Source organism: Arachis ipaensis, chromosome B01, assembly GCF_000816755.2.
Source record: "Arachis ipaensis cultivar K30076 chromosome B01, Araip1.1, whole genome shotgun sequence".
NCBI lineage: Eukaryota > Viridiplantae > Streptophyta > Magnoliopsida > Fabales > Fabaceae > Arachis > Arachis ipaensis.
This window is the reverse complement of record NC_029785.2, coordinates 10,404,046-10,429,429: the sequence shown is the minus strand read 5'-3', so window position 1 is coordinate 10,429,429 and position 25,384 is coordinate 10,404,046. Positions and strand designations below refer to the sequence as shown.

The following is a 25,384-nucleotide window of genomic DNA, read 5'->3' as shown; positions in this document are numbered from 1 at the left end:
TCCTAAATTGTGCTTAAGAGTGAAAACATGCTTTTTAGGCCTTTAAATTGCTAATTTTAATTCACTTTAATCCCATTCGATGTATTGATATGTTTGTTGAGTGATTTCAGGTTCATAAGGCAAGGATTGGATGGAAGAAGTGAAGAGAAAACTGAAAAGCATACAAAGTGGAGAATTCATGAAGAAATGAGCATTTGGAGGATTTATGGCCACGCGCACGCGTCACCGACGCGTACGCATGAGAAGGACATTTTCAAGGCCACGTGCACGCATCACCCATGCGTACGCGTGAGGTGGAAATTTGCCAACGACACGTGTTGAGTTAAGAAATTAACTAAATTAATTAGTGATGACAAACATTATTTTATTGGGCAAAATAAATAATTAAATCTTAATTATTTATAATTATATGCTGCTGATTATTTATGATGATATGTTGCAGGCCAAAAATAAATATAATGCAGCAGCAGCCCAAGTGAATGAGAGAAACATATAAATAAGGCAGGTGGGCTAAAATGCAAACGAAGCCCAAAAGAAACAAAGAATACAAGGCAACGGGCTGAATGAAAAAAGATCCGATCCAAGCCCAGTTCGTTGCCTCTCTCATTCAAACTCTTCCATCTTGCTCTCACCCAAAAGCAACGTTAACCTGTCCCCTCTTGGTCAGAACTCAGAAAAAGGAAAGAGAGAACTTCTTCCCTAAGCTATTCACTAAAGAAGCAAGAAAGAGAAGATTAAGCAAATGATAGAAGTCTAATCACCCATCATCAATCTATATCAAGAAGAGGTCAGAAGTTAAAGGTGATTTTCATTTTCTTTTACATGCATCTCATTTTCTTCTCTTCTTCCCAACACTCTGCCATTCCAAAAATGGGTTACAAGAAAAAGTTGATTTCTGCTCTAATCTGCTGTGTATCCACGGTCACAAGTGTATCTTGGGGACCAAGTTAGTTTTCAATGGCTGAGATAGGGTTTTACCATTGGAAACATCTGTTTATGATGTCAAATGTCTTCGATCAAGCAAAAAGGAGACAGCTTGGAAATCCCTAATTTGGGGTAAATGAAGAAAGAAATCTCTGTTCACCATTGCTGTACATCAATGGTCAAGATTATTTCTTGGGGACCAAGAAGTATCTCAAGGGTTCAGATCTGAGTTCACCATTGAAAATAATTTTCTTTGCTTCCTTGAGGCTTTCGGTCAAGCAAGAAAAAGTCAGACTCAAATTTCTAATTTGGGGATTAACTGGAAAAGTGACGTGGTAAGCTGGAAGCACACAGCTCAAGAAGTTGACCTAGGGAGAGCAGCTCAGCAACAACATGCAAGGAGATAAAAGAAAATTTTCTGTTCATTCAGAAGCAAGGAGAGAAAACCAGAGTGTGAGAATAGTGTTCTGCAAAGAAGTTCCTCTACTTGGATAATGCTTTCTTTCAAAGAAGCATTCGGCCAATACTGAAGAACTGTATCTGAGGTTTGTGAATCTGATTTTGCACATAGCTAAGAGGCTGCTAATGAAGTCAATCTCCTTCATATTTTACAGATTGTAATGTACTTTTCAATGTTTATCTTTCTGTAATTTCTTGTGAGAAAAGACATTGTGAGGAAACTCAAGTAAAAGCCATGAGTGGAAAAAGGCTGAGTGAAACACTTGAGAGAAAAGCCTAGAGTTATTTTCTGATTTCTTTAGGTATGTCTATGTCTTGTATCTTGTACCTGTGAGGTATTCCTTTCTTAGTTGGGTTAGCACTAAGAGTGAATAGTTAGGTATTAGCATAGCCAATGTCAAGTTAGGTTAGAACTTGAGTGTGAAAGGATTGGGTCAATCCTGTGGAATTGGTGTATGTAATACTGTTAACTATAGTGGAAATTCCTCCATTGTTGTGGAGGAGACTGGACGTAGGTTGCATAGCACAAGGCAACTGAACCAGGATATATGCTGGTGTTAGCTTTTCTCTTCTCTACATTGTTCTATTTTCTGATATTCATGAGACAAAAATAAATTGTCTCATAAATTTCCGCTGCTGAGTTTAAACAGAATCAGAATTGAAAGTTTGTTTGAAAAGGGTCATAACAGCAACTAAAAGAAAGGCATAGATTCAACCCCCCCTTCTCTAAGCCTACCACAACCTTCAACACGCACGCGTCATCCATGCGCACGCGTGACGTTGGTCAGGTGACCTCATTAAAATGAATACGCTGGGGCAATTTCTGAGCTTTCCAGGCCCAAATCCAACTCATTTCTGGGGCTATTTCATGCAAAATTGAAGAGAGAACAAGGGGGGAGCAATTATATTAGTGTAGGAAGCATGCCTTAAGTTAGTTCTAGAGAGAGAAGCTCCCTCTTTTCTCTAGAATTAGGGTAGAATTAGGTTAATCTCTCTTAGATCTAAGCTTAATTTCTTGTTTTCATCTTGTTTTTTTTTTACAATTTCTTGTTATATTGTCTTGATTTTCCTATTTCTTCTTGTTAATTTCTCATTTTGATTACTTTTATGTTCATGCACTCTTGTTGATTTTAATTTTCTTTAATACAATTTGAGGTATTTCAAGTTTAATGTTGCTTTCTTGAGTTATTATTATTATTTCCTTGCAATTGGTAGTTGTTAGATTTTATAGTTCTTGTTATTTTACCATGCTTTCCTTTTATGCCTTCCAAGTGTTTGACAAAATGCTTGGTTGGTGTTAGAGTAGATTTTTGAGTATTCTTGGCTTGGAAAGAGAAATTAGGCAATCTTGAGTCATTAATACCCAACTCATGTTGGTGATATAAAGTTGTTAGTTAATATTGTTTTCATTGACGCTAATCTCTTGCTAATTCAATTAGTGAGTTGATTAGGACTTTTGGATTGAGATTAACTAGTCTTATTTGACTTTCTCTCAATGTGAAGATAACATTATACCTTCTTTCGATGTTGGAGATGACGAAATAGGATTAGCTCTTGTTAATTGTTGTATGATAATTAATGACTAGGATAGAAAGCCTAGATTATCAATCCTTGCCATGAATGTCTCTCTTTATTACTTGCTTTCTTTAGTTGTTTGACTTCATTTCTTGCCTTTTTAATTTCTTGTTTTATCAACCCAACCCACTTGCATCTCATAACTAATAATTGAGCACTCGATTGTGATTCCTAGGGAGAACGACCCGAGACTAATACTCTCGATTATCTTTATTGGAATGGACTTGTGACAACCAAAAATTTAAACTTTGATTGAGTATTATTTATTGGTTTGGAACTATACTGGCAACGAAGTTATTTCCTGTTACCGAGAAGAAATTTTAAGCTGACGGTTTTACTCTTTCACTTGGCTCTCCGCAAAAGGTCCCGAGACGCGGCGGGTGTCTTTTTTGCCGACCTCGACGCCCGCCAGGACCACCAACCCCGACCGAAACCTGAAGGAGACATGGAGAAACTACAGATAGGGGCTCAGAAAGGAGGAGTACATGTTCATCAACAGGAACTTACCATACGACCTAAAGAAAGACCTGATAGACCTCTTAAAACGAAACAGGAACTTGTTCGCATTCACCCCTGCTGATATGCCGGGCATAGATCCTGACCTGATATCTCACAGATTAACTGTGGACCTGAAGGCCAAGCCTGTAACCCAAAGAAGACGAAAAATGCCTCCAGACCGAGCAGTCGAGATCAAGAAACAAGTTAAAGTCCTCCTTGAGGCGGGCTTCATCCGAGAGCTACCTTACAAAATCTGGCTGGCCAACGTCGTATTAGTGAAAAAAGCAAATGAAAAATGACGAATGTGCGTTGATTACACGAACTTGAACAAAACTTGTCCCAAAGACGCCGTTCCCCTTCCAAACATTGACGGACTCGTCGACGCCGCATCGGAGAACCAATACCTCAGTTTCATGGACGCTTACTCCGGGTATAATCAAATATCCATGCACCGGCCCGACGAGGACAAAACTGCTTTGGGATTAGCCTTAGGAACTCGAATCCCATTGATTTTATCTCTGCTAACTTCACTTCAGCCTGGTTTCTTTCCAGATCTCTCATCATATAAGCTATGTAATAGGGTGAGTACTTTGACTCCAATAATTTCTGTCAACATAGGAAGCAACGACCATAAAAAGGAAATAGAATCACAAATTAAAATAGAAGCACATAACAGTGAACAATGTAGTACCTTTTTTCTCATTTGGCAAGGTGATTTCAACAGCACACAAATAGTTAGGTATATAACCACTCAATTTTTGACGAGCGAGATTTGCATTTGATTTGGGAAGGATCGGTATTTAAAGTAGTTCTGGAAAAAGGCTAAATTAAATGTATTTAGGAGCGAAATAAGTCAGTTATTCCCTTTTTAATAGATGCTACCCAGTATTTTTATTTTATTTTATTTTATTTTAGTTTTTGTCTTGGACGCATTGGAATAAGAAGAGAGAGTATATTGTCTAGGAAAGGAGAAGAAAATGTTATAAGATTAGCAAAATTTATTATTTTTTATCAGTAGTTAACAATTAATGTTTAAAAGTGTGAATTAAAAATATATTTTTAGATTTTTAGACTAAAAAAATTAAATTGATAGCTAAAAGTGCTTAAAATATTTTTGTTTTAATAAATAATAATATTACTATTTCTAAATTTATTTCAATAATACATGTTAAGAATAAGTCTGGACTCGTTGACACGTGATGGTATTTAAGTGTGTCCAAGCGTGTCTGGAGTATAATTTTTTTTATTAAGAGACGGTTGGACACAGCAGACACACGTGTGGAACGAGTGTCGATGAGTGTCATATCTGAAATATGTTCGGCACGTAGATACGACAATTCAGCAAAATGTTTATTTTTCATAGAGTTCAACCAATTTAACCGTGATTCAACCGAAATAATAAAAATAAATATATTCTAATATGAATATTAAAAATATACAAATAAATACATGTATAACACCAATTAAAATCTTATAATCTCATTTAAGTATATAAATAGATAGCACAACAGCAAAATTAAATAAATTAACAACTCGATTAACAATTAATTCAATTAACCATTAATTAACTAACCATTATAATTTAGTGAATTTACAACAACAATAAGCTAAATCCAACAACAGGTCACAACAATACTAATTAATTACTAAAAGTCTAAAGTCTAAACAAGCAGCGAGCTCAACCGAATAACTAATTAACTACTAAAAGTCTACAGTTTAAACAAGCGGCGAGCTCAACCGAAAAAAATAATTGGTCACAAGAAGAGAGTATAATAGTTAAATATGAAAGAGAGTATTAGGATTATCCGTCTTTAGTTGGGATTCCCCTCTCTTAAAAATACTTAATTAAAAAACGGTCAATTTTCGATTTGGTTCGACTCACTCATTTTTGCCAACTTTTCGATTTGTCACTGTTAAAACAAACGGTTTTGATTAAAAACCAAACCGACTTGGCCAACAATTCTCGGTTCGACCGATTGAACTGACCGATTCAATTTAGCTTCCAAAGCTATGGATTTTACTATGCTTATCACCATATATAAAACTGTTGACAAACAAAGTTTAAGCAACATGATAGCTGTTGCACTTAACTCCGCCTATGTTATACCTGTGGTACATAACCGGTCCTAAATCCGAATAAAAGAGGAGGGCTGTGTTAGGTTTTCGACAGCCAACATAAAAATTTAGTCAAATCTTCATGATATGAATCAAAGATGTTATTGCGCTAAAGCTAGGTCGTTGCCCGGAAGCAACGTGCTGTATGGCTCGAGTACAGTGTCAAATGAGCAAGAGCCGCTGCATCGGTGTCCGGATGTAGTATTAAATGAGCAAGGATTTCCGCGTTTTCGTGAACGGACAAGAGTAAATACGCTAGTTCACAAAGTAAAAGGTAAAGGTCGGAACGATAGAAGGTTGAGATTTGGGACATGGAACATAGGTACTCTAACAAGAAAATCCATGGAGGTGGTGGATACCATGACAAGGAGGAAGATTAACATCATGTGCCTACAAGAAACAAAATAGGTTGGTGCCAAGGTTAGGGAGTTGAATACTTCCGGATTCAAACTTTGATATACAGGAAAGGTGAAGAATAGGAATGGGGTAGGTATTGTTGTTGATAAATAGTGGAAGAAGGACGTAGTGGATATCAAGAAAGTGGGAGATTAGATCATCTCTATCAAACTTGTGGTGGAAGGAGGTACTTTTCATGTGATTAGCTCCTATGCACCGCAAGTGGGTTCGGACGAGTAACACAGGATAAGGTTTTGGGAGGATTTAGAGAATTTGGTCCAAGACATACCTTCGGAAGATAAGATTTTCTAAGGAGGAGATTTAAATGACCATGTTAGAAGAGAAGTGATCGGGTATGGAGGTATTCACGGAGGCCATGGTTTCGAGGTGATCAATACTAAGAGTAAAACTATTTTGGATTTTTCCTCAACTTTTGACCTTCTCATCGCAAATACATGTTTTAAAAATAAAGACGAACATCTTATATCCTATAAGAGTGGCATGATAAGCTCTCAAATCGACTTCTTCTTGTTGAGGAGAGTCGGCCGAAAATTTTGTATTAATTGTAAAATTATCTCAGGAGAGAGTTTAACAACACAACATAGGATGTTCGTCATGAATTTTCGCGTTGAGAAAAAGTGGAGGGAAAGACATCATACGAAGAACCCAAGGACGAAGTGGTAGCGGATGAAAGGTGAGGAACAAAGAAGCTTCCTAAGACAGGTAGGAAAAGAGGCAAAATTGGATGGAAATGAAAGCGCGGAGATGTGGAGGGAGATGACAGAAGTTATTAGAAGAATAGCAAAAAATAGTTTTGATGAATCTAAAGGGATAGGACCAAGAGACAAGGAGTCCTGGTGGTGGAACGCGAGTGTACAAGAAAAGATAAAGGTAAAAAGGAAGTGCTTTAAAGAGTGATCTTTGTGCCGCAATGCAGATAATTGGAAAAAAATATAAGGCGGCTAAGAAAGAGACAAAAGTGATTGTAAGTGAAGCAAGAACAAGAGCATATGAGGGTTTCTACTAGTCTTCAGGCACGTAAGAAGGAGAAAAAGGTATATATAGAATCGCAAAGAGTCGTGAAAGAAGAACGAGAGATTTGGATCAGGTTAAGTGTATAAAGGATAAAGACGGAGAGGTGCTGGCTCAAGAGGAGAAGATTAATGAAAGGTGAAAGAGCTACTCCTACGAGTTATTTAATGAAGGATAAAAGACTCTTCCGAACCTTGGTCGGTTATACATGAGGGAAGAAGATCAAAACTTTGACTACTATCGAAGGATTCAAGAATTTGAGGTAAAAGAGGCTTTAAAGCAGATGAAAAATGGCAGGGCAATAGGACTTGATAATATCTCGATTGAAGTTTAGAAGGGCCTTGGAGAAAAAGGTATCAATTGGTTAACCAAACTTTTTAATGAGATTTTAAAGTCAAAGAAGATGTCTGATGGCCGAAACTATAGAGGGATCAAGCTCATGAGTCATACCATGAAGTTATGGGAAAGGATGATAGAACGGAGGTTGAGAAAAGAGACACAAGTAACAGAGAACCAATTTGGTTCTATGCCAGGCAGATCTACCACTAAAGCGATATACCTGTTAAAAAGGATGATGAAGAGATATTGTAATAATAAAAGGTATCTATATATGGTGTTTATTGATTTGGAAAAAGCATACGATAGGGTGTCAAGGGAGGTCTTATAGAAGGTTTTAGAACAGAAGAGAGTAATGATCGCATATATTCGTGCAATTAAAGACATGTATGATGTGAAGACTCAAGGTGGTGTGACAGAGAAATTTTTTATTGGTATAAGATTACACCAAGGATCATTCTTAAGTCCATACCTTTTCACATTAGTCTTGGAAGTACTCACAGAGCTCATCCAAAAACCTGTGCCTGGGTGCATGCTTTTTGCCGATGATATCGTCCTTATGGGAGAGTTAAGGGAATACCTAAATAAGAAGTTGGACTTTTGGAGAGAAGCACTAGAAGTGTATGGTCTGCGCATAATCCTTAGCAAAACGGAATATATGGAATGTAAGTTCGATCTGCGAAGGAAAAACCCTAATATAGAGGTGAACATTGAAAAAAACATCTTACGAAAAGTTAAAAGTTTTAAGTATCTTGGGTGTACATATAGGATAATGGAGAAATTGAATAGGATGTAAATAATAGGATCCAAGCAGGTTGGTCAAAATGGCAGATGCATTTGGTTTTATATGTAACAAAAAAAATGTCTTTAAAACTTAAAGGTAAATTCTATCGCACTGCTATAAGACCGGTTATGCTTTATGGTACAGAGTATTGGGCGGCTAAATGAGAGCACGAACATAAGCTAAGTGTAGCAGAGATTAAGAAGTTGAGATGGATGAGTGGTCATACGCGATTGGATAAAATAAAGAACGAAGATATAAGTGAGAAGGTTGGAGTAGCACCCATTGTGAAAAAGATGGTAAAATCGCGTCTCAAGTGGTTTGGACATGTGAGAAGAATACCGACAAAACACCCCGTCAGAAGGGTGGATGAGATAGAAGATGGACAAGGGGTGAAAGACAGAGAAAAATCTAAGACGACCATCCATGAGGTGGTAAAACAAGATCTAAATGTAAATGGTTTCTCTATAGACATGATACATGACAGAGCTTAATGGTGTTGCTTGATTCATGTAGCCGGTCACCTAGTAGAACAAGACCTAGTAGAACAAGATTTTGTTGTTGTTTTTTGTTGTTGATAGCTGTTGCACTTGTATAATTAGAGATCATCTCATTTATTTTTAGACATTATTCTTTATAAGCAGATTGTTCTAATAATTACAAATGTAATTACATCAATTGTAAAGGTAAATGTACAATACAATAAAAATTTAGCTATGTGCATTTGTGTTCCAGAGAGACAGAGAGAGATCCTCTATTCTTGTTTCTTTGAATAATCCCTTGGTCCAAATATTGTGGACCCAATTCTCACATTTGTACTACCCATTTCAATCTGAGAAGACAATAAATGTATATATAACACATAAATTAGTTGCATGATTGACCCAAAATAAATAAATAAATTGCATGCAAACTGGAGTTAATACAAGTAATAATTCTTAGTAAATGAATATCAGTTGATCATGACCTCTAAAATTGGTTCAAAAAGACAAAAACAATGAAAGAAAACTCAACTAACTTATCTATCTATGTGTAAGTATTTTCTTTTATTGGGTAAATATTTTAAAAATGCTGCACTACCAATCCTATTTAATTATAAGAAATATGCCTGTCTCACCATAACAATCTCTAACTACTGCGAAAGAATTAAAGAACCATTTCTAATTAATTAATTATAGTTTTCAATTGCTTCCCTTGAAATATAGAAAGCATTCATAATTGTGAGGAAATCAGATGCAATCATGCAATGCTAAAAGAAAGTAGTTTGTAGTTTGCTGCTGTATAATTTTAGAGCACCATTAACCAATATAGTAAGTGCCTTATTCCATTAAATGGAGGCCTCAGATTCGGGTCTTAGCCTCTTAGGAATGGAAAAAAAAACCTAAATTATACTAATTCAGTGGTGTCCTAGGACACGATGTCTCTGTCTATGTTTCATCTGTTAAACACAATTTTGTGTTTCTACGTCTATGTCTCCGTATCCTGTGCTTGTAAATAAACACCGCCTTAAGGATGGATAAAAAAAGTTGTTTGGGAGACCCCTTCCCACTCCATGACCTTAGTCAAGTCGAATCAAATAAAAGGACCAGAATGCTGATGATTTAAGCAGGATCAAGGAAAAAAAGAAAGAGAATTATTGGCTATATCATACCGCTAACTCAAAATCACTGGACATGCCCATTGACAGTTCACATTGCTCCTCAGGCATCTCAAGTGCCTTGCAAACTTCAGTTCTGCAATTGGATAGGGTCTGATTTTTCACAGAAGAGAAAGCCTTTTTAATAATAATATAAATTGGAAATTATACAATGTATCACAAAAGCAATCAAGCTGATGAATACAAAACGCAGGTCAAATTTCGATGAAACTATTTGAAGAGAAGAAATGAGAAATATAACTCCGAAATGGAAACGATCCAGTAAATAAAAAATTAAACCATTTTAAGTTTGCACTCGGCGTAGAATAGAAGTTGTCACCTTAAAGTTCTCTGGAGTTGAGGTGTAGTCAGGCCTCCCTATTGTCATCAATCCGGAGAACACGAGGTTCGGACAACTCGATTTTACATGTTTAGCAAGATCAACACAATTGGAAGGATCAATACCAGATTTGGCTGCAAAATTATAAAATCACATGGACAAGAGGATATTATGTTATCGCGTAAGAAATAAGAGAACCATAATTTATTTATTTATTTATTTATTTATATGTAGAGAAAGTAAGAGAACTATTGTCAAGAAGTCCCCTACAAAGTACTTCAAGAAGGATATGATGCATTTTGAAAAAAACAAATAATAATGGAACCAAAGAAATTCTCCAATCTAGTAGCTGTTGAAAACTAAAGAAATTTCACCAATGTGAAATTATAAGAAAAGAATAAATAAAGTTAAAATGCAGTACCAATAACCCAGGGTTAAAGAAGGCTCTGAAGCAGGAATCAGACAAGTTCACAAAATTTCAGAGATGCAAAAACTAAGACTATGCACAACAAGAATTTTGAGAAACTCATTTAGTTTAAGCCAAACTGACATTCTTCTCCACTTGTATTTACTTGCACCAAGACTTTCAGCGGATTTCTTCCAAGGGTTGAAACCATACGGTCAAGATTATTTGCCACCTGCCAGTACCAAAGGTACAAGAAAATGCAAAACATTTATCAAATGGCAATCTGTGTTAGTTAGTTAGTTAGAAAAATTCACAATTGAAATTTGACGAGTTAGTCAGAAGGCATAGACCTCATCAATTGAACACACATGAAGATCAACTTATCTCGACTCCTTCAAGTTTACAAGCATAAAATAAAATAAACAACAATGAGTTCATACCTCTAAGAACTACACCATACATTGATTATACAAGTCTTTACCTTCTGATTGTCGACACCCTCAAACATGGCCAGATTTGGAACTCCACCTGACATAAAGCATGCAAGACCTAGTCTAAGGATACGGAAGAAAGGAACAAAGAAAACAACAAAAGTCTAGCAATATTTTCAACAAGTCCAAAGCCAACTTAGAGCTGTAGAAAGCTTTGTATGCGACTCTCATTGCAAAGTTTAACTTGCATCAGCATTCCAAGAATTTTATATGCTAAGAGAGCAGTCAATCACAAGTACAGAAGCAGAGGTCTGAACTCAAAATTCAGTCCATGAAATAGGTTCAAAAAATCAATTTATGCATATTTGCAAAACAAGCAGCAGTGATATGCCATATTATATTAAAGACGAAGCTTTCTAAGGCCACCTTTCTAGTGAGAATCTTTTTAAAGAAACTCGGTAAAGGGCATTCTACATGAGTAATAGTTCATAAAATTCTTCCTCGCATTCAGTTTTGTCACTTAACATAATTGTGCATATCTTAAATTTATAAAACTGGTAAAAACTAAGTCTGGTTTGATTCTAACTTTTATCACTGAGAATGACCCATGTGGTCTGTAAATTCAGAATTAACTCATATACATGATTAAGTCAATTTCAAAAATTATGTACACAAAATTAAATTAGAGAAGAATTTTGAGACCAAATTGCTATGATTTCTATTGTAGTATACTCAACCCCACTAATCTGATCCAAGCAGATAAACCAATCGTAAGTTCAAGTTCTCTAGTCTCTTATATTCACAGTACTTGACACTGAGATTTTTTATAAGGAGAATGAGTATCGAACTATTTGAACCAACTGAATGTTGATCTAAATGCTAACTTTCTGACAGTAGTCAAATAGAATGAAGAAAGAAAAGAAACATTGATTTGAAGAAACAAAGCATACCCAAAAGCGTTTTGACTTTGTTGCTTTGCAAATGCCCAATGAAATGCCACTCAATGTCTTGTGGAAGCTGCATTAAAAGCCAAGGCACGTGTCATCGTCCCAACAAACAAAGGATTAGAAACTCAAATTGACACACAATTGCACACCATTTTGGAAATTCCAAGAGATTTACAGAGGAGTAGGGTCACTTGGCACAAAGTATTTTACATGAATTGAGCGAGGCAAGTTGTTAATGTTAGGCTAAAAGAGGAAAAAATAACAAGAGTATAAACTCAGTTTAATTTTTATTACACCATATTTGTATGCCTATATCCACTGTAAATAATAGGGTGCATGGAAAATGTTTGGTGCACCACCTATAATCATAGATTTATGTGTTTTGTGACTCCTTACCTGAAAATGTCTCTGTGAGAAGATAGCTAAGAACTATCAGATGATTTGACATATTTAACTAATCTACTTAGCATAAATTATATCTACATCTTAGCTATAATCTAAACACGAAGAAATTTGCATAAAGACATTCATGTGAGTAGCCAATTTATCATCTTATGTTATTATTATATACATTTGATACTATTAATACACATTTTAACTTATATTTCCGCTATCTATGAATAAATTAAACTAAAACAAGAACAAAAATGCCATTTGAAATTGATTTAACACAAATTAATTGCCAGGATTTCATCTGAAAAAATTAATGTCAAGTACAAACAAAACTATTTTTTAACAAAAGATATGGTGAATTAATCTTGCAGCTAATCATTATTCAAACAAAATTCAATGACTAGAAAACAACGGTGAGAATCTTAATATGAAAAAAATTTCAGGAACCTGAGGAGCCTTGTCGACGATTTCTTGGACATAGTTCTCGCCGAAGCAGCGGTGGCCTGCGTCGTAAAGTTGCCGAATCATGGAAACCGGCTTCGTCTTGGAGACGGCGACGACCCTGATTGATTCGGGTAGGGTGCCGGATCTATCAGCCGCTTGCCGGACCCGCTGCATCACCGACCGGAACGCCAAGACGGCCGCGCCCTCCGCAACTACCGGAGCAGCCATTTTAAGAAGATGGATGCGGGAGTGGTTGAGCAACGAACACGAAACACAACGGATATCAAGAAAATGCATTTGGTAAACTATAAAAACACATGCTAATAACTAACAGGGAGTGGAAAAGGAAAATTCCGGGTTCGAAACTCGGATTTAGATATTTGGTTTTTCTGCTAATTTTTTACGGATTTTTTTATTTAAATTATTTAAATATAATATTAACGAAAATGTATAATCTGAGATAAATTTACATATAGGCAAAACACCTTATATCCCGAGTACAATGCCCTAAATCAAGTTAAACGCACGTCTCGAGTACACAGTATCTTGGATATGAAACAACATTAACGTGGTGAAACATAATCCAGATGCTGTCAGGACACACACAAAATGCACTAATCGAATACTGTATTCAAGATACACTTGTAATGAAAAAGTAGACACAGTATTCGAGATGCATCCGAACCAGCGACAAATTTAGAAAATTTTATTAGTAGTGGACAAAATATATAGTATAATAATAACTTTTATAATTATAATATAGTATTATAAAATATGATTATTCTTTAAATTATTCAACTAACAAATTAAAATAATAAAATAATAATTTAAATAATAAATAATTTAAAATTTCATTCTTCTAGTTTCATATTTTAAAAGGATTGAATAATTTTTTCATTGTCAATACAATCAAATGTCTCTCTTTCTATGTATGTCACTAAACAATCATTTAAAAATTCATCTCCCATACGGTTGCGAAGCCGACTCTTTATGATGTTCATAGCAAAAAAAGTTCTTTCAACTGATGCAGTTGCTACAGGCAAAACTAAAGCTAACTTCAAAAGAAGAAACACTAATGGATAAACAATATTTTTTCGAGTCTCAACCAATTTCTGAGAAAGAGCACCAATCCCATTTAAGTTTGAGAATTGATCATCAGAATGCACATCTAATATGAAATTCTCAAGTTGACTATCAAGTGCCAAAAGTTGAGTAAAAATTTCTAATGGATAGAATTGAGCTAACTGACTCAACTTCTCCTTATCAAGCGCAAGAAATAAGTGTCTTGGATTCAGACAAGCTATACAAAGAATCAATTCAGTATTCACCTCTGTAAAATGATTGTTGAGTTTTTAAAGTTGTCTATCAACTACTTGATAGAATATCTCAACTTGAAAATGATGCAAATTTGAGATCTTTTGAGCTTTGCGTCTTGATCTTCCTTGTGACACAAATATATCATCCATTTTTGGAACAGTAATATTATGTTTGTCAAAAAATAATGAGACTTCGTCAAGTAAAAGAGACCAACCATCATCTCTTATAGTTTGCAACCGTTGCTTAGACACTTTAATCAATGCCATAGCATTTACAATGTCTTGATTATTCCTTTGTAACGCTTGAGATAATTCATTAGTAACTCCCAAGATATTTTTCATCAAGTGCAAGTTAAAAATGAATTCAAATGATTGAATGACATTCAATAAATGATATGCTTCAGCTCTTTGTTCTGAATTATTTCCATCTTTCTCAACATATTCAAGAACATTGACCACGGAAGGAAACAAAGAAATTAATCTCTAGCTCTTTTCAAAGCTATTTCTTGATTCAAACCATGTTCACTAGAAATTTCTCCACTTTGTAATGTTTCAATTGTCTTAGTCATCTGACTATCACGAAGCATATTTCTTCGTTTACACAAAGCTCCAACAACATTGTACAAATTGGTTAACAAATTAAAAAGCAAAGCAATTTCAACTTGTTTTTTTGCAACCGTTACATGAGCTAACTGAAGTTAGTGAGCAAAGCAATGTACATTGAAAGTATAAGAATTTTCTTTCAATATCAAAGTTTTCAAACCATTAAATTCTCCTTGCATATTACTTGCACCAGCATATCTTTGGCCACGTACTCTTGATAAACTTAAATTATATGTTTCTGATAATGACTCCAATGCTAATTTTAGAGATAAAGCATTAGTATTAGAAACATGAATAAGACCAAGAAAATGCTCCCTAACTTGCCCTTCTTTATTCACATACCTTAAACAAACTGACATTTGCTCCTTAATAGAAATGTCGCGGGTTTCATCAACCAAAACATCAAACAATTCATCCCCAAGATCATTAACAATAACTTTTGTCGTTTCACTTGCAGCAGCTCTTACAATATCTTTTTGAATTGAGGGAGCTCTTAGTTTAAGATTCCCACAAGAATTTTTGAAAGCACGATCAATCTCTTCATTATGTTGCGCAAGAAAGTTTAGAAGTTCCAAAAAATTTCTTTAATTAACAGAATCATCTGTCTCATCATTACCACGAAAGGTTAATCCTTGTCGCAAAAGAAATCTAATACAATCAATTGTGGCTGTCAAGTGAATTTGATCATTCTTTTTAGCTTGCTCAAATTGTTTTTCAATAGCAGCACTAATGTGTTGTTTTGACTTCATAAGTGCTTCACATTTTCTCCAAGCTTGATTATGAGCACTATCATGAATCCCAACATGAGTTTGTAATCTCTCCTTTTTTTTCCAATTTGAAAAGCCATTGGTTACAAAAGCATCACCACTTTCAGTCTCAGGTTTCATAAGATAACAACAAAGACAAAAAATAGTATCTTTTGATATACTATACTCTAACTAATTGCCATAATCATCAAACCAATTAGGATTAAATCTTCGAAAAGAAGAACCACAAGCAGTTTGCGAAAAATCATGAGTCCTTGGTTGACAAGGACCTTTTTGTAAATATACACATCTAACTGTGTCTCTGTCATTTGGATGATAACTTAAAATCTTTGGTCGTTGTCTTGAATCTGCTATGAGACTCTCTACTTCAAATTCTAAAAACCTCCTCTTGTTAAAAGATGTCGATGAATTATTTTGAGATCCAATCTCTAATGATAGATTTTTTTAAAAATATTTCTCCATTATTAATAGAATAAAATTATAAACCTAAATTAATTAATTAAAAAAATTAATTCACAATTCTATACAAAATGAGAAGAAAAGCCTTAATAGTGAAGACTATGACTTTAGCATCCCTCTCTCTTTAAGTATGTAGGACAAGTTACATACAGAAACCTCAAAATCAAAAGTCTGTGGCATCTTATAATTAATATCATGAAATTCATTATAAAGTTCATGCAAAGATTACTATCAGGTGCAACAAAATAACAGAAATAAATCAACTAATAGCGGAAACATCACATTAAGACAACACTTGATGGCATAAGCTCTATAATGAAACTGAGGGTGTGTTGTGAAATAAAGCAACTTTAAATTACCTAATTCCCTAGCAAGAGTAAAATAGAACACAAAATCCATATTGCTTTATTTCCAAAAAGTATAGCTAGCTGTGCTGACTAAGGACTGCACTCCCCCTTCCCTAGGAATGCCTATTACAAGTCCAAAACTATGGTCTTTTATACAAATTGAGAAGTTCAGTATAAAATTATAAATATAAAATTGATCAATTAATAAAATTAATGAAACCAACTATATTAGAAAACCATCAGAACATAATTACATCATAACTCCATTAGCAAGAGTCTAAGATTGAATTCCAGGAGGATGACTTAGTAGCGATATGGCACCAGCGGCAACAAAGAAAAGGATTGTAGAATAAAAAAGAAGAACCAGAAATCCAAAAGAGATTGATGTTTATTGAAGAAGAAGGTAGAACTGCAGAACCAGACGTCGAACTGTCGAGTGCTGAAGGAAGAAACACAGAAGAGGAACGCAGGTACGCAGCGGCAAAACCACACAAATCAGAAGCACTAACGCAGAAGAAGGTAGAACCTGAAAACCACCAGATGCGGCATGGCGGCGATGCAAGGAGAAACCGACGGAGGACGGAGCCACGCGAGAGAATCACGGCGATATAAGGAGAAACTGACGGACTGACGGAGCCACACGGGAGAAATGTTGAACAGGGCAGCGAGTCAGCGACGTCAATCGCACTGTGGCAGGGAGCTAGTGACACTGCCACACTGGCGGAGTGGTGGGCTGGCAGCAGTAACTCTGGAGTCTGGAGGTTGGAGGGCGGAGGCTGGAGTAGTTAGGGATTTGGGAAAAAAGGAAGAAGAAGAAAAGTTAGGGATTTGGGGCTTTAGGTTGGGGGCAAAATTAATTATATAGTAGGGTAATTATGGTATTTTACTAAGAACTACTCTTTATTTTTTGAAATTTTACTGGGACAGTTGTCCACTGTTCCCATTGGCTTATGAATAAATCCGTCCGTGGTTCAAACGCTATAAAAGATTTTTGTGTTTTTTCTTTTTTTTTTTTTTTTTTGAGTTTTGGATAGTTTGAAAAGCATGCATAGCTAGACGAGGGGGTTATATCCAATCAGAAAATATTAATAGGCTGAATGCAACATATCAAAGGATTCGAGACTTTGAGGTAAAAGAGGCTCTAAATCGGATGAAAAATGGCAGGGCAGTAGGACCAAATATTCCAATTGAAGTTTGGAAGGGACTTTGCGAGAAATGCATCAGTTGGTTAACCAAGTTTTTTAATGAGATTTTAAGAAAAAAGAAGATGTCAGATGAGTGGAGAAAGATCATCTTGGTACCTATCCACAAGAATAAGAGGGATATACAAAGTTGCGAAAACTATAGAGGGATCAAGCTCATGAGTCATACCATGAAATTATGGGAAAGGGTGATAGAACGGAGGTTGAGACAAAAGACACAACTAACAGAGAACTAATTTAATTTTATGTCAGGCAGATCAACCACTGAAACGATATACCTGTTAAGAATGACAATGGAGAGGTATCGTAGTAATAAAAGGAATCTATATATTGTGTTTATTGATTTGGAAAAAGTGTACGATAGGGTGCCAAAGGAGGTTTTATGAAAGATTTTGAAAAAGAAGAAAGTAAAGATCGCATATATTTGTGTAATTAAAGACATGTATGATGGGACTAGAACTAGTGTGAAGGGTCAAGGTGGTGTGATAGAAGAATTTTCTATTGGTATATGATTACACCAGGGATCATCCTTAAGTCCATACATTTTCACATTAATCTTGGAAGTATTCATAGAGCATATCCAAGAGCCTATGCCATGGTGCATGCTTGTTGTCGATAATATCGTACTTATGGGAGAGTTAAAGAAAGACCTAAATAAAAAGTTGGATTTATAGAGAGCAGCTCTAGAAGTGTATGGTCAACGCATAAGCCGTAGTAAGACGGAATCTATGGAATGTAAGTTCGGTTACCGAAGAAAAATTCCTAATACAAAGGTAAAGATCGGAGAAAATATCCTACAAAAAGTTAAAAAATTTTAAGTATTTTGGGTGCATCATACAGGATAATGGAGAGATTGAACAGGATGTAAATCATACGATCTAAGCAGGTTGGTCAAAATGGCGGAGTGTGTCTTATTTTATATGTGACAAAAAAGTGCCTTTAAAACTTAAAGGTAAATTCTATATCGCACTGCTATCAGACCGGCTATGCTTTATGGTAAAGAGTGTTGGGCGGTCAAAGGGGAGCACGAACATAAGTTAAGTGTGGCAGAGATGAAGATGTTGAGATGGATAAGTAGTCATACGCGATTAGATAGAATAAGGAACAACGATATAAGAGAGAGAGTTGGAATAGCACCTATTGTGAAAAAGATGGTAGAATTGTGTTTGAGATGGTTTGGACATGTGAGAAGAAGACCGACAGAGCACTCAGTCAGGAGGGTGGATGAGATGGAAGATGAACAAGAAGTGAGAGGCAGAGGAAGACCTAGGAAGACCATCTATGAGGTGGTCAAACGAGATCTATATGTAAACAGTCTCTCTGTAGACATGATATATGATAGAACTCAATGACGTCGTTTGATCTATGTAATCGACCCCACCTAGTGGGACAAGGCTTTGTTGTTATTGTTGTTGTTGTAAATAGTTAATATATTTTGATTTAGGACATTGCTACTGTGTAGATGAAAGATCATTTCTACATGTATAGAAATCACGTGTCTTGTATGAAAATAAGACACTTGTATAATATAAAAATGTGTGTTGAGGCAACAGCTTTATGAGAATATGAAAAAGCTGTAGTTTCAGAAATAGTAGGCCCCAATGTATTTTTTTAATCAATTTATAATGAAACCTATGAAAATTGCTAATAACTAGAATTAAAAAATGAGTTTTTATCCAAAGTTATTTAAGCGTATATATCTGTGATAAGACCACTTTTAAATACGTAAATCATAGTATTGTAAAATTTCAAAAAATTTATAGAAACTAATTATTTCATATTCATAATTAATCATACCATTACAATAACTCAACAATATTATTTTTAGTTCATCCGATTTAAATTATTACAAATAATAATATTGTAAAATAAGACATAATTATTTACCAATATTTTAAAAATTATATCGTTATTTATTTTAGTTTTCACAACAAATTAAAATTTGTAATTGGGATATGGAAAAACCTAACACAAAATGTCATGAATTAAAAGTATATTAACTTTTTATTTATTTTTATCTAGCATTTATGCAAATCAAAATTATTGTCAATATGAGATCAGATCATTTAAAATTATAAATTGTGAGACAATAACAAATTAAATAATAACTCCGATTATAGTTTATATTTTCATATTTTGTGTTCGTTAATAATGTTATATTGATTATTTCAAAAAAAATTAAACAATAATAACAAAAAATAATTAAAAAATAAGTCAATAATTTAAATCTAAATACCAAAAGCATCATAACATTTTGCTCTCTATGATGTTAATTCTCTTTAGTTGTTGCTCGTTTTTTATTTTGTATTTCCAGGCTAAAACTCCTTAATTTCATTCTTTAATTTCTTTTAATTTAATTAAATATTTATTTTTATATTTTTATATTTATTCAATTATTTTGTATTTTATTGTGTTGTCATATTATTGTGTATATTTTTTGTTACATACTTAATAGTTATTGAATAATAAATTTCATTGGTAATTTAAATCTTAAAATATAGTAATATTAGCTAATAACAAATAATAGTTGAAATGAAAAGTTAAACCTAAATACATGAATATTTATTGGTGTTTCTTCTTTTGAAATTAGCTCTAATTTTACTGGTAATAATGACATCAACTGAAAAAAAAATTTCAGTCATGAATATTATAAGGAGTCGAATTCGTAATCTTATGAGACTAAAATTTTTAAATGTTATTTAGTGACATATATAAAACAAAAAAATTTTAATTGTATTTTAATTTTACAATAAAATCTAAATTATATGTTACTGTTTAAATTATTATATGTTACCTAAAATATTTATTTTTTCAGTTGATGTCGTTATTACCAGCAAAACTAGAGCTAATTTCAAAAGAAGAAACACCAATAAATATCTATATATTTAGGTTTAACTTTTCATTTCAATTGTTATTTGTTGTTAGTTAATATTTAAATTATCGATGAATCTTATTATTCAATAACTATTAAGTATGTAACAAAAAATATACACAATAATATGATAACAAAATAAAATACAAAATAATTGAATAAAATTAAAAATATAAAAACATAAAAATAAATATTTAATTAAATAAAAAAAATTAAAGAATAAAATTAAGGAGTCTTAACGTGGAGATATAAAATAAAAAACGAGCAACAACTAAAGAGAATTAATATCATAGAGAGCAAAATGTTATGAACTTTTGGTATTTAGATTTAAATTATTGACTTGTTTTTTAATTATTTTTTGTTATTATTGTTTATTTTTTTTGAAATAATCAATATAACATTATTAGTGAACACAAAATATGAAAATATAAACTATAATCAAAGTTATTATTTAATTTGTTATTGTCTCACAATTTATAATTTTAAGTGATCAGATTTCGTATCGACAATAATTTTGATTTGTATAAATGTTAAATAAAAATAAATAAAAATTTAATATACTTTTAATTCATGACTTTTTGTGTTAGGATTTTTCCATATTCCAATTACAAATTTTAATTTGTTGTGACTCTAAGAGCTATGAATGAACTAGTAAACCTCCCACTCCCTTGGTCTAGCGGGAGATGGCACCATTACTTCCTAAAACTAAAAGGGATAAGCAGCAACAAAGAATGGACATAATTAGTAAAATCTATCCTTCTTCTACCCTTGGGCATCTTTAGGGCTAATGGAAGAAGGAGCAACCCCTATCAAGTTAAGGGAAGAGAAGAAAGACTATTTTACTAGACTAGCTACCGAGCTGACCAAGTCAAGTCTTTAAGCCGCTGACCTTCCTCGATCTTAATCTGCAAACTAAAATAAATAACGATATAATTTTTAAAATATTGGTAAATAATTATGTCTTATTTTACAATATTATTATTTATAATAACAATTTAAATCAGATGAATTAAAAATATTACTGTTGAGTTATTGTAATGATATGGTTAATTATGAATATGAAATAATTATTTTTTATAAATTTATTAAAATTTTACGATACTCTGATTTGCGTATTTAAAAGTGGTCTTACCACATATGTATACGCTTAAATAACTTTGCATAAAAATTTATTTTTTAATTCTAGTCATTAGCAATTTTTACAGGTTTTATTATAGCTTGATTAAAAAATACATGGGCCTACTATTTTTGAAACCACAACTTTTTCGTATTCTCATAAAGTTGTTGCCTCAACACACATTTTTATGTTGTACAAGTATCCTATTTTTATACAAGACACATAGTCTCTATACATGTAGAAAGGATCTTTCATCTACATAGTAGCAATGCCCTTTGATTTATTTATTTTTAGTTGATATCACCTTATATGTTAATAAGATGTTTAGTTTTTACTTAGATGAAATTTGTTGAAAGAGCATAACATTAGAATTTAATTAAGTATATATGAAATAATTTATATCTATCATGTTAGTTTATTATAAAATAATTATAACTTTTTATTTGTTATTTTTAATTAAATAATATATTCTCATATGCATTAAATTATTTAATGAGTCATGCTTAAATTTAATTAAGTTATATTCGTAATTATTTTATTGTAAAGTAATATTAAACACAATAGGCATTAAATTTCAAAAGATTAATGAATGATAGTTGTACAGTGACCTCGATCGTCCTTGGCACATCGTATGACTTTGGGCTCCCGTCGCCTGACGTGCTACTACCTTATATCAGGGAGATTGGACTCGGACTTGCAAATTGCAATAAAAAAATTTTATCTTCGATAATACCTTACTTTCTATATTTGTTGAGTGGTAGAGACCAGAGACCTGTACTTTCCACCTTCCATGGAGCGAGGTCACTATCACACTCCAAAATGTGGCATACCATCTTGGATTGTGCACAGATGGTAACCCGGTAGGCGATTGCAATAGAGATTTCTAGCAGTTCCCTGGGCAGCCCACATGACAGTAGGTTGAGAATTTGCTCGGTGATAAGTCTCCACCCAATATGAAGACAAGAAGTAGAATTTCAGACTAAAGATGACTTGGCTCAGGAATAGGGTGGCCCACATTCCACCAGGAACTACTCCAGCTACCTCTACCAGTATGCCAGATGATACAACGGACATTACTTGGTGCGTACTATTAGTCATGTCGTGGATCTACCACAAGTTCCCAAATTTCTATCCTGCCGGATACAATTCTCGAATTTTCTCTTGCTTTGAGGTAATTATTTAATATTTTTGCCATAATAATAAAAATGTGCAATATTAAAAACTAACTATAATTTCTCAATTATTAGGTTGGCGGGACTTAGACAACAAACTCGGGACCACCATCATGACAGAGGTCTTAGATTACGACGTAGGCTGGATTCGCTCAAGTTTAACGAGGTACGACGTCTGGAATCTTCTTATGTTATACACAAATTACTCTTCTAGTGTTAAATAGAGTATAATGCATGTTTTCAGTTCCGGTGGACAATGTACGATGATCGATAGCTATAACAGATGACACCTAACTGGATTAGGAGCACTGGAAAGACTTGTACATGAAGATTTGTGGTGCCGTTAGTGTGCTTTCACTTTGTAGAGTTTCATCATTTGAATATGATAAAGAGATAGCTCTGTGGTCAACAGAATTGGCCAGAAGATCCGATCAATGTGGATGAGTTCTTGTTTAGGATGACTCGGGGTGACGATGTATGGTGGCCTGAGTGACACCGTGCTTGGCATGATATGTGGAGGGACCGTAGCCACTAGCATATATGGTCACCATTAAGGGTGACCCAGATCTTCGACCCACATGGGACTACTTGTTGTGGTGGTAGGGAGCGTTACTGTTCATTTTCTTTCTGAGGATGAGGTATTGGCTGATTCGAAGGATGTGGCCCACCGATGGACATTCCCCCCGTGGCCCCTGGTCTGCGGAATGTGTTAGACCTTCCACCGGATGCTTTAGATCGTAGGCGACGGGCTAAAAGACACGTTAGAGATGATATCCATAAGCAAGCCCGAAAGGCCTGCTCATGGAGAGGTGCTAGTACAGCAGTATATGTATTTGTCAGATGAGGAGGCAAAATATACACGCCAGGAGGATATCCTAGAGGGCCCTCCAGTTACTATCCAACAAGATGTCTCATCACCCATATTTTTTGCTGGGCATGAGGCGGATATTGCTAGGGATTTCATGCCAGGTCCCTCCTCAGGAGCATAGCAACATGATCCATTGTTCACATCCAAATCAAGAGTGTGATAATGGTTTAGAACTTCTAATAATTGTAGAACGGGCAACAAGGAAAGAAGAAGAAACCGAATACCTCTACCGACTGGAGTATCCAGCACATACTCCCCAGGCGACTCACTCTCATTGTTACGACCCGATATCGACAACATGATCTGAATCAGACTCGCTCAACTCTACGTCAACACTATCCCGCAGATCGGCGAAGTGAATCAGCCTTGCGTGGGACGGGGGCTGCATGAGATATTGAAGAAGACGACCTAAAACTACCAAACACGCCACGAACCTCAGCATACAATTCCATTACATGTTGCAGCATTAGTCTACCATGCACATCAAATATTATGCTAATGTGCTTATCAACTTCAACCCAAAATGTCTGATTAGTAAAACCTCATCTAGGCAGTACTGATAGGAATCTATATGCTACTCGACCAACTTCCTTCGAACTGATTGTCTCCATGTTGCTCAAGATGACATTCTTAAGCGCATCTAGAGAATCAACATAGAAAATGCGCAACATCACAGGTGAATTACACTCAAATATTACTTCCTTATCACCGTTTCTAATAATCACATTGGGATAAACTAGTACTACCACAAAAACATGATTACTAGCAATTTTTTTGAGGAACAAGGAGAGGAAGAATAGATAGAATTAAGATAGATGTAGCGTAATGAATGGTTGAGCCAAGAAGTTACTTATATAGGCATTTTTTGGAGTAAAGATCCAACCCAGACCTTGTTCATTTTCACGAAGGATAAGGTGCTCCTTGTCCAAAAAATAAAAGACACTTCGACCCTCAACCTTTTCATTTTAGGGCAATACGACCCCTTTGTTAAAAAAATCCGTTAAATAATAACAAAAATTAGTTTTGTGGGAGTTTTATTTGTAATTTGTAAGGGTTTTAAACCCTTACAAAATTCTTTTCAACAATATAACTAACTATGACCACTCTTACCACCACCTTCTTCATCCTCATCATTATCACTTCTACTTCTACTATTTCTATTGTGTAACCACACTTTATCATCATTGTTATCTCCTCTACTGTCATCATCACCAATACAAATATCATCAACATTAATGTTATCTTATTTCATTCTTGTTCAATGCTATTTTTTCCCTTTAAAAGGTTTTCATACTGCAATTACTTTTTTCCTGCGACATCATTTTCAACAATGGTCTTTTTCCACTTAACCACCACTACTGGTGAAGGAATTTTTCAAAAATAAACTTATTAATAGTTTGTGAGAGTTTAAAACCCCTCACAAATACTATTTAACGAAGTTTTTAACATAGAGGTCGTATTGTCCTAAAATGAAAATGTTGACAGCGGAAGTGTCTATTTTTTGGACAAAGAACGCTTTGCTCTTTGCGAAAATGGACAAGGATCGAGTTGGATTTTACTCACATTTTTTGTTATGTACCTAAAATGTAAAGACTCCTATTTATTTAAACATGTATTTCAAATATAGTGCTTTCATATTGTTTATGGTTGTATCTCGAATATAGTGCCCAAAAATTATTTATGGTTATATTTCGGGTACAATGTACCTAATTTATGCATGTTCGGGTATACAAATGGATAAATACGCTACAGATTATATATTTCTATAAATATTATATTTGAATAATTTAAATAAAAAAATTCAATTTTTTATTCTCTTCAAATTGCTAGCGCTTGTTGAAACAATTATTGACTTTTAAAAATATCATGTTGATCTTTAAAATTATAAATAGTAAATTTGTTTTGTCTCTAACTTTATTAGTTAATTAAATTTATTTTAAACTCTATT

General features: G+C 34.2%; 1 protein-coding gene across 1 annotated transcript; it reads right to left on the bottom strand.

Annotated features, from left to right (window-relative positions):
• On the bottom strand, positions 8,688-13,046 carry LOC107624789 (proline synthase co-transcribed bacterial homolog protein). The gene is made up of 7 exons (XM_016327248.2): positions 12,717-13,046; positions 11,880-11,946; positions 10,980-11,026; positions 10,643-10,730; positions 10,093-10,226; positions 9,768-9,866; positions 8,688-8,948 (listed from the first exon to the last, which is right to left on the bottom strand). Exons 1-7 carry the CDS (start codon positions 13,008-13,010, stop codon positions 8,871-8,873), a joined length of 807 nt encoding a protein of 268 aa, XP_016182734.1. The 5' UTR covers positions 13,011-13,046; the 3' UTR covers positions 8,688-8,870.

Coding starts and splice junctions, on each gene's coding strand:
- LOC107624789 (XM_016327248.2), bottom strand. CDS start 13,010: ATGCATTTTCTTGATATCCGTTGTGTTTCGTGTTCGTTGCTCAACCAC. Junction 10,227..10,642: donor AAATACAAGTGGAGAAGAAT/GTCAGTTTGGCT, acceptor ATAATTTTGCAG/CCAAATCTGGTATTGATCCT. Junction 9,867..10,092: donor CAACTCCAGAGAACTTTAAG/GTGACAACTTCT, acceptor GTGAAAAATCAG/ACCCTATCCAATTGCAGAAC.